General features: G+C 32.6%; 1 protein-coding gene, 1 long non-coding RNA gene and 3 other non-coding genes across 5 annotated transcripts in view; 4 read left to right on the top strand and 1 right to left on the bottom strand.

The window, feature by feature from the left end:
* Positions 1 to 2,515, top strand: part of LOC144969197 (uncharacterized) — a 5,414-nt gene extending 2,899 nt beyond the window's left edge. The window contains exons 2-4 of the mRNA XM_078908309.1: positions 336 to 418; positions 1,235 to 1,388; positions 2,433 to 2,515. Coding sequence (XP_078764435.1) covers positions 336 to 418; positions 1,235 to 1,388; positions 2,433 to 2,468 — 273 coding nt within the window. The 3' untranslated portion in view covers positions 2,469 to 2,515. The remainder of the gene's footprint in view (positions 1 to 335; positions 419 to 1,234; positions 1,389 to 2,432) is intronic.
* A 1-nt stretch (position 2,516) lies between these two features.
* On the top strand, positions 2,517 to 4,729 carry LOC144967503 (uncharacterized). The gene is made up of 2 exons (XR_013644401.1): positions 2,517 to 2,607; positions 3,271 to 4,729. It is a non-coding gene; the product is annotated as an uncharacterized LOC144967503 (long non-coding RNA).
* A 693-nt stretch (positions 4,730 to 5,422) lies between these two features.
* Positions 5,423 to 5,644, top strand: LOC144969792 (small nucleolar RNA U3). The gene has a single exon (XR_013644861.1). It is a non-coding gene; the product is annotated as a small nucleolar RNA U3 (small nucleolar RNA).
* A 1,077-nt stretch (positions 5,645 to 6,721) lies between these two features.
* Positions 6,722 to 6,943, bottom strand: LOC144969797 (small nucleolar RNA U3). The gene has a single exon (XR_013644866.1). It is a non-coding gene; the product is annotated as a small nucleolar RNA U3 (small nucleolar RNA).
* Positions 6,944 to 8,856: 1,913 nt separating this feature from the next.
* Positions 8,857 to 9,078, top strand: LOC144969790 (small nucleolar RNA U3). The gene has a single exon (XR_013644859.1). It is a non-coding gene; the product is annotated as a small nucleolar RNA U3 (small nucleolar RNA).
* The last annotated feature ends 1,604 nt before the right edge of the window (positions 9,079 to 10,682 follow it).

Raw genomic sequence — 10,682 nt, 5'->3', positions numbered from 1 at the left:
ATATAACATTTAGGACAAGACATGACGCCTGTAAGGCGATATTATAATTATTTTTAGGACAGAACAACGCTGTTAACGGCAGGTACTCATGTTACACCTGAGTACGGGAGAGAATGTGAAATTAAAGAGCATTTTCCAAGGACTCAACTATGCGCCGAGCGAGGCTCGAACCCAGGACCTTCCGACTCGAAAGCGAGTGTCATACCCCAAGACCACATAGCCGCAACAATTCCAAAACAACAATAAATTTATATATATAATTATATAATTTACTAAAACGTGTGATGATGTAGTGAGTTGTGTAGGGATGTTGAAGTAACCCTCTCTCTTTTCAGGGCTCTCCAAGAGCCACTGCATGTGATGATTACATTTTCCACACCACACGAATTTTGAGCCTGGTCGGGGCTTTTTCAGCAAGGTACCACCACACTATTGTGGTATCTCAGCTTGATTTTATTTCCTATTACATTTATTCATTTGTTTTGGTTTATATTGTTTGTTTAATTTTGTCATTAGGTTTCTTTTGTGTCACCTTTTTTTTTTCTTTTTTTTTTTTGGAGGAGTGAGTAGTTTGAGGATGAGACGCAATGGAGGGGTGGGTGGGAAGGGATGTTTTTGGTTTTTATTTTATTCATTTATATATATATTCATTTTTAAAAATGTTTTACATTCAAGTTCCTGACAACCAGTCTTATGTCAAATCAGTGCCAGATAAGAAGGGATTCGATTGGATAACTTAAGGAGTAAACAATCTGTAAACAATATTTATAAATATACCAGCGTTCAGAAAGAGTGATAGAGCTCTAAAAACCTGTCCACGGATCCCCCCCCCCCCCCTTCAGGATTAGATGTGCTTATGTTGAGGGATGTGAGTTTATGATCGTTGTCATCGTCATCATCATCATCATCATCATCATCATTCATCATCATCATCATCATCATCATCATATCATCATCATCATCATCATCATCTTCATCATCATCGTCGTCGTCGTCATCATCGTGATTTCCTTGTCATCATTGTCCTCTTAGTCATTATCTTCAACACAACCAATAATACATTCCCCACCCCTCCACCTTTACTTATTTATCCATATATGTTTTTTTTATCTCTGCATAATTTCTCAATCTACCTGATTTCTCCTCGTTTCTCTCTTCATCGTTATGGTAAAAATATACTCCATCATGCATTGGATAATTGTGTAAGGAATTGAATTTGATTTGTCATTACCAGGACGTTGCGTTCGGTGGGAGTGAAAGTGATAGATCCAACAGCCGGCTATTACATCTTCCCAAACTTTGAGGTCATACGTCCAGCTTTGGCAGCCAAAGGAATAACTACAGGCCAGCAAATGTGCGATGCTATATTCTCGGAATTCAATGTTGCTGTATGTAGACGGAGCTTACAGTATTTTAATTTTTTAAAATGATATTTGCCCTTGGTCTTATATAATATAACTTGTTTTATTATTATTATTATTATTATTATTATTATTATTATTATTATTATTATTATTATTATTATTATTATTATTATTATTATTATTTATTATTATTATTATTATTATTATTATTATTATTATTATTATTATTATTATTATTATTATTATTATAACTATTATTATTATTATTATTATTATTATTATTATTATTATTATTATTATTATTATTATTATTATTATTATTATTATTATTTTTATTATTATTATTACTATTATTTATCATAACTATTATTATTATTATTATTATTATTATTATTATTATTATTATTATTATTATTATTATTATTATTATTATTATTATTATTATTATTATTATTATCATTATTATTATTATTATTAATAGCATATTATTATTATTATTATTATTATTATTATTATTATTATTATTATTATTATTATTATTATTATTATTATTATTATTATTTATAGCATTATACTTTTATTGATTTTGACTTGTGTAGCTTATTGTTGTGTTTTCTTTTTCTCCTACTTTAAAAAAATATTTCTTCCTTTATTCCGGTTCTAGGTGAACATATTGGCTGGTAAGATAATCGAACGCGATTAAGGGCCTGCATTAACATTGTTGTAATGGACGATGGTATGCGTTGGATTTAGAGTAGTTCCATTACAACAATGAGCCCATAACAATTTGGGTGATCTGACCTGCAAATAAGTACACGTCGTTCCCATTATCTATATCCTTATCGAAATAAAATTGACACCTCATTGCTTTTCTTTTTTTTTTATGTAGTTGTTTTATTTTTGTTTTTGTTTTGTTTTTTGTTTTTATTTTTCTTCTGACAATTTGATCGGCTGTTCATCGACCACTATTGTTGCAAAGAGATCTTTTATTTTTTAATTTTTTTTTCTTTCTTTTGTTTTTCTTTTTTCAAAATGGTAATGCAGTATTTTTGTATGTTTTTCCAATAGGTAATGTCAGGCGGTCCCTCCACCTCCGTCCTTTAGAAGAACTGACCGTCAGATTGTGTTACATCTGTTTTGATGGTAAAAAGCGCTGCAACAGAGTCGGAAACTGGGTCGCGATCAGGCATTGCCGGAGAACTTTGTATACGAGTTATGTAGGCCTGTCTATGACGGAATTTTGGTGAGTTATAAATACCCAGAAATATATCATAGGCTTTTTAAATTTATAAATCGAGAGAGAGAGAGAGAGAGAGAGAGAGAGAGAGAGAGAGAGAGAGAGAGAGAGAGATTGTGTGTGTGTGTTTGTGTGTGTGAAAGAGAGATATATAGAGTGTGTGTGTGTGTTTGTTAAAGATATATATATATATATATATATATATATATATATATATATATATATAGAGAGAGAGAGAGAGAGAGAGAGAGAGAGAGAGAGAGAGAGCGAGAGAGAGAGAGTGCGTGAGAGAGAGAGAGAGAGAGAGAGAGAGAGAGAGGGGGGGGGGAGAGACAGTGTGGTGTGTGTGTGTGTATGTGAAAGAGAGATATAGAGAGAGAGGGAGGGGGGAGATTATATTTGTTTTCATCTATTTATTGTTGTTTTGAAATGTTTTTTGTGATTTATATTTCCATAAACAATCTTGAATGTGAACTAGAACTTGAACTAAAGATAAAAGTAAGAAGAAATTATCTTCGCCGTATCAACCAAAATGATAAAAAAAAAATAGCTAAAATATAGATAGATAAATAAATGAATAAATAAAAAAAAATAGATAAATAAATAAATAAATACATTAGTTTGTTATAATGAAAATAATTGTTATAAAAATGTGCACATTTTCCACAGTCCCTCAAAAACTGGGTCCAAGCACTGGTTGACCAGTCAAACGGATTCTAAGATCCAGATGGATGTCATTCCCTTCCATATGCAGTAACCGCATAGGACTCGAACAGTAGAATGTCTGAAAAGCACACTGCCCAAACACCTTCTTAAATTATGTTTTTGTTTTTGTTTTGTTTTTCTTGTCAGACATGTGAAATTTAAATGTGAGAATTATAACACTCCCTCCTATGCTTTTCTTAATTTTTTAATTTTTCTTTTGGTTTTTGTTGTTGTATAACGTGATATCTTTATATATTGTTCATGTAGTACGCAAACAATTATAGACCAACGAAGGAATTAAAACGACGTGTATATGTATATATGTATGCGTGTGTGTGTCTGTGTATGTATGTGTGTATGTGTGTGTGTGTATGTTATTGATAAGCATTTCAATACGTAATGTCAATATAAATAATAATTATATCTTGAAATCTATATCGCATGTTTTACGAAGATAGAATGAAATTGTATTTAAAATGTCTAATTAATTACACATGCTATTTATAAAAGAAAAAAAACTTACAGTACATAATGTCTAAGATTAATAGGATAGGAAAAGGCAACTTGAAATCCATTATCGTGAATTATGAAAAGAAACATTACAGTATTTAATGGTTAATATTTAAGAATTAAAAAAAAAAAAACTTCCTTCCTGTGTTTTATGTATATAAAAAAATACAACAAACAACATACCATTACGATACCCTTGGTATCGATGAATGAGTTAATATTGAAATAAAAAACCAAAAAACAAACAAACAAAACAACAAAAAAAAAAAAAAAAAAAAAAAAAAACTCATAAAAACCAAAGAAACAAACAACAATTGAAATCCATTATTGTGTTTTATGTAAAGAAACATTTCATTGCCCATTTGGTATTAGTAAATGATCAAAACACAAACCAATTATCGTATTTTATGAAAAGAAAAATCACGGTATCCAATTGCTAATATCAAATAATAATTTAAAAAACCCAACTCCATTGTAATGAAACATTACAGTCCCCAATAGCTAATATTATAGGATATACAACTCCCTTAATGTATTTTATGTAAAGAACCGTTACGGTACCCAATGGCTAATATTTGAATAATAAAGAACAACTCCTCCATTGTGTTTTATGAAAACAAACAAATAACACCCCGATGGTTAAAATAAAAACAAAAAACAAAACAAAATCAAATTGGAATTAAATGCCGTGTTTTATGTAAAGAAACATTATGTACCTAATGATCGATATCGAAAGAGAACCAATAATAGAAGAAAAAACCCCGAAAAAAACCCCCAAAAAATAACAAAAAACAAACTAAATAAAAAAAAAAAGAAAAAAAGAACCATTACAAAAACCCAAACAAACAAGCGAAAAACCTTAGCATCTATCACCCATATTTTATATAAATCAAATAAACTGTTCAAAACCTAATGAATATTGATTGCTTTGTTTTCTGTTTGTCTCTCTTAACCAAAATGTTCCTCCGATTCCCCCCGCCCCCTTCTCTCTCTCTCTCTCTCTCTCTCTCTCTCTCTCTCTCTCTCTCTCTCTCTCTCTCTCACTCTCTCTCTCTCACTCTCTCTCTTTCTCTTTCTCCCTCCCTCTCTCTCTCTCTCTCTCTCTCTCTCTCTCTCTCTCTCTCTCTCTCTCTCTCTCTCTCTCTCTCTTCAGTAACATTATCATTCTTCTTTTTCCTTTTCTTTCTTTTTTTTTTCTTTTCTCGAGCCCCATTCCACGATTTTCGTTCTTTTCACTATTTTTCACAATTTAGGGAAAACTACTAAGCAATTATGGCTCTTACAATCAATTACTATGAGTTATATCCCTTACTTATAAAAGTTGTATTTTAAAAAAATAAACTTGCGCTGATTTTTGTTGTCTCCCCTTATTAAAACATTATTGTTTTAATCCCTTTTAATCTCTTAATTGATAAAGATTAATCATTATTGGTTCTAAAAGCAATTTAAAATATATTCTATGTAATCATATATTTGAAAGTAGAACGGATTTGGTCACAAATAAATATTTAATTTGTTTATATACACATGCGATGGTAATTATGAAACTTACAGTGCTAAGTATATGGTTTGCCTAACTTATTCTTTTTACATCACTATTCAAGTTAAGACCATACTCTTAGGGATCATTTCTAGAGTATGCTTTGCGGAAACATCGTGCTAAGTTGACCGGAATCCAAACCACGATGACGAGACTTGGTCACTTCCTCTGAGCGTGAAGTTGATCTTGATGACATCACAGCTCTCGTGATGACGTCAAAGATCGTTGATGATCGTTCCACTCTTCCATAAGCGGGGAGTTGGAGGGGGAAGTGACAATCTGAGTGGTTTCCTTTTTAACCAAATGACACGAATGGGGAAAACAAAACAGTCAGTAGCCAAGCACATCTGGTCTGTGGTAGCCTAGCTAACCAGAGCTTGATACGGTAGGCTGGTGTTCGCCAAAAGCTAAAGATCCTAAGAACGATGACCACTTGAAGCGAATCGTGAATTGTGGTGGTAGATTTTTGACCAATCATGAAGCGGAATTTGTGACACCACTCGGACAAATATTGCTAGTTTTTAACAAACAATAGTTGATTTAACTCTCCTCTTTCGTTTTGTTTTTCGTATGCAATTTGTGAAAGTAGCTCTCATTATATTCGCCCAATCAAACCCGTGACTGAAATACAGAGGCCGAAAAGTTAATGAGTGGCATCGGGGTTTTAATTGCAGACGTTGCGTATCTTGATGCAGGCAGTGTCAGGTCGGTAAATATCATCTCGCCGTTTATTTGCATTATTACCAATATTCGGCAGCGGTCTTCGCAGCTTCTAACTTCAGTTAGTTGAGTGATGATGTCCCATTAAATTGTCAGTTCATTATCAGTTATTCTAAAATGGATACGATCGGCTTTGGAAAATTTCATTTTAACTCGTTGAAAATGAAGATTATCGATAATAATTGGGACTGCTGCATATGGGTAAGCTATATTTCTAACGTTCATCAAAACAGAAATAATGAATAAATGAAATAATAATAGAATAAAAAGACGAGATCATGAGCTATTTTGAGCATAAAGCGACCTAGTTTTCATTTTCATGGGTTTTCTGATGTAAGTTATTACAATTAATTATTAATAAGTATTGATTAGCATTTTTTATTATTAAAAAGAAAGCTCTTCCCTCCAATTCCCGTGCTCACTTTTACAACATATGTCAGATTTATAAAAGTAACACATTTTCAGTGACTGTGAAAGCATCAAAGCATATAGGATAATAACACACTTATCTCTAACATACACACACACACACACACAAAGTTTGGATTAGCAATCCTGCAGCTTTAGGGCTAAGGCTAGTTAACATAACATTGTTGGGCTAGGTAGTTAGCCTAGAGCATTCGCATCATTGTGTCAGAAAAAGAAACCACTCAGATTGTCACTTCACCCTCCAACTCCCCGCTTATGGAAGAGTGGAACGATCATCAACGATCTTTGACGTCATCACGAGAGCTGTGATGTCATTAAGATCAACTTCACGCTCAGAGGAAGTGACCAAGTCTCGTCATCGTGGTTTGGATTCCGGTCAACTTAGCACGATGTTTCCGCAAAGCATACTCTAGAAATGATCCCTAAGAGTATGGTCTTAATCTAAACGATCTCTATCGATAAACTGATCAATTCGGCACAAACAAATTGAAGGCGGTTTTATGATCATCATATTATTAGTATATCAAAAAAATAAATAGCTATATAAATATAAAATTATGTAAACGTGTTAAGCATGTATTATAAAATAATATATTTTCCGAATTGTAGAAATAATTTCAATAATTTTATTTTAATCCGTGAGAATTTATAGAATTAAAAGAAAAGGTGAATAATAAGGGGAGGTAACAAAAAAATCCATTTTGAGCTTCCTCTGAAAAACATGAATTAAGGAACATAAAACCTATTGGTTAATTGTGTGGGACTTAACTACCGAGTTATTTTACATTAACCATGATCAAGCTATGTGAAAAAAAAATATGGAAAAAAATAAGAAGGGGGCTGGGAGTAGAAGGGAAATTAAAAGAAAGAAAAATAGAAAGAAAGCATAAGGGGGGGGGGGGGGGGGGGGGAAGGGGGCATAGAAAGTAAAAAAAAATATATATATATTTACAAATTAAGGAAATGAGACATTCTACCTCGATAAATATGATATAATATAAGAAGGCATTCGTGAATTAAGTTAGAAAAACTAAGTAATCATGACAAACAAGAAATGGAACAATATGGAAACAGGCACTGATGTAAGATTATTTTCTTTTAATCAGAAAAGGTGCCTATGAAATAATACAAGATAAATCAAATAGGAAAATGAAAATAAAATCATCTCTGATTATTTGAAATTCTTGGGTAACTTCCTAGACAAATTAAGAAATTAAGGAGCAGGCACCAGTGTAAGATAAAAATCTGAGCAAGTGTGTATGAAAGGTGCCAGTCGAGATAGACTGATTTTTTGGGATGTTTTTTTTTTCCCTTCTATTTTTCGTTCTTGCTTTGTCTGGCACCTTTCGTGCACATTTGTTCAGATCTTTAACTTTCTAGAGAAATGGAGTGAAACGATTCGGGTAATCCCGCTACTAATTTGTTTTAAAATGATGTAAAAAATAACGATAAGTTTAAGTATTGAAATGTACGCTCAAATTTTTTTAACGAAGATAAATACTGTGGACGTTTCGAGTTTCCCGTTAATCAACAAAATACGATAAATGAAAGAAAGGGATGTCTTTAATGTGGAAAATGTGGTTTAATTCAGTTTTACACTCGGAACACCCACGTCCTTCCCTGAACTGGTTGTTTATGTGTCATTGTGGATAAAAATCACTACTAAGATTATTTTTCCCCTTCAACTAAAATAAACAATAAACAAACAATTTTTCAACTAACTCCCCGCTTATGGAAGAATGGAACGATCATCAACGATCTCTGACGTCATCAAGAGAGCTGAGATGTTAAGAACAACTTCACGCTCAGAGGAAGTGACCAAGCGGTTTAGATTCCGATCAACTTAGCACGTTTACACAAAGTATGCTCTTGCAGCATTCTTTCTTATTCCCCCCCCCCCCCCCCCCTTTTTTTTTTTATTCTTATCACATTCCATTTCCATGATTTTCGTTCTCTTTCCCGATCTTATTTAAAGTTTGGGTTAAATATCATACGGTTAAGGGGAGACAACTGAGTTGTTACTCCTCGTGCCACCATTAATACAAGTTATATCCCTTCATCATATAAAAATTTTGAAGAAATCAACATGTGTTGATTTTTGTTGTCTCCCTTTTAATATAATTTTACTTATTAATCAATCAATTTATTAAGCCAAACAATTTTACTAATGCTTTATAAGATTAAATATATGTATATAAAAGTATAGTAAAATAGAAATATAATGTTTTAAAGTAGAAAATATTTTTAACAATATTAAAACACTTATTATGCACTACAAATGATAATCATAAAACTTGCCTTTCTATATTTACGTTGGTTTAATAAATACATTCAATCAACACTTGTGTATTAAGACCATACTCTTAGGGATCATTTCTAGAGTATGCTTTGCGGAAACATCGTGCTAAGTTGACCGGAATCCAAACCACGATGACGAGACTTGGTCACTTCCTCTGAGCGTGAAGTTGATCTTGATGACATCACAGCTCTCGTGATGACGTCAAAGATCGTTGATGATCGTTCCACTCTTCCATAAGCGGGGAGTTGGAGGGGGAAGTGACAATCTGAGTGGTTTCCTTTTTAACAAAATGACATGAATGGAAAAGCCGAAAGGCAAATTGCAAAATAACTCGCCAAACCCCTCTCTTTGGTCTGGTAAGTATGAGCTTTTAGGTATTTTTTTAACCTACTAGGCTATGCGTGTTTTAAAAATTTTTTTTTGTTTGTTTGGTTATTCATAAGTTATCTTGCAATTTCATTGCATTCTCGAAAGGTTTTACATTTTGCTTGAATGACAATATCGGGTAATAATCTGCCGAAAGTATTGTTCTGTTTATGCTTTGAGTTATTTGTTTTAAAGTGTCATGTTTGGTATTAGATACAATAATTCTTGCTATTCCAAGGTGCTCATCACAAACTGTCCGGATCGATGACGCTATAAATTTATCAGTTTTCACAATTTTCGCAATTAATTGCTTACACAGTTCCACAGAAAACTTACGACCTCGTCTTTTTAAACTAAAAAAATATCGTTTATTTACTTATTAATCTATTTATTTATGCATTTATTTATTATATTTATTCATTGGTTTATTTATCTATTTATTCATATATAATTTTGGAAGCAAGATAACCATTTGCAAAAATATCTACTGATAAGGATATACTCTATTTATAGAAACAAAGTGGAAAAGAAATTGTCAAAAATGACAAAGAAACATCCTTCAAAATATCGTAGTAAGTAGTATGGTTTCAATAATTTTTTTTCAACCAAAATGACATGAGTGGTATAGATAGAATGAAATTGACGTCACTCAGGTCTTTGTTTGTTTTTTTTGTTTGTTTTTTTTTTTGTTTACTTTTTTTTTGCCACCCACGTTAATGAGTAATTCTCACTAAACTATAGACAGAATGCGCTTGGCCAAGGAGTTCACAACATTGCCATCCGGAAGTATAATGGACCAACACACAAACTCTGTGTAACCATGAACTTTTATAGTCTGGTTAATACAGTTTAGTGAGAACAACTCACAAACGCGGATGGCAAAAACAATAACAAAGGCCTGAGTGACGTCATCTGCATACTATCTATAGTCTGGTTAATACAGTTTAGTGAGAACAACTCACAAACGCGGATGGCAAAAACAATAATAAAGGCCTGAGTGACGTCATCTGCATACTATCTATAAACCAGACTATAAACGTTCACACACAATTTTTTGTGTTGGTCAGTTATAGATAGAACGAAATTGACGTCACTCGGGTCTTTGTTATTGTTTTTTTTTTTTTTTTTTTTTTTGCCATCCGCGTTTATGAGTAAATCTCACTAAACTGTATTCACCAGACTACACACAGTTTTGTGTCTTGGTCCATTATACTTCCGGATGGCAATGTTGTGAGCTTCTTAGCCAAGCGCATACTATCTATACTTCCCCATGGCAATGTTGTGAGTCTCTTTGCCAAGCGCACACTATAAAAAACTGACAGGCAGGGTGCATTCGTAGCATGGCCGAGTTACGTCATGATTCGTAGCCATCGTTAACATATAGCCTGACCGTTGCCATCGTAAAGTTATAGCTTGACACTGACCAAAAAATGACGTAAAATGCCAGTCTTTTGCCACAAAAGAAAACAAATCGTGAGTTGTATTCAATAGTTCAACCAATGAAACAACTTG

Source organism: Berghia stephanieae, chromosome 3 (assembly GCF_034508935.2).
Source record: "Berghia stephanieae isolate SIO BIC M18660-M18661 chromosome 3, UCSD_Bste_1.3, whole genome shotgun sequence".
Taxonomy (NCBI): domain Eukaryota; kingdom Metazoa; phylum Mollusca; class Gastropoda; order Nudibranchia; family Aeolidiidae; genus Berghia; species Berghia stephanieae.
The sequence above is the reverse complement of the archived record's forward strand: the minus strand, read 5'-3'. Positions and strand labels throughout refer to the sequence as shown.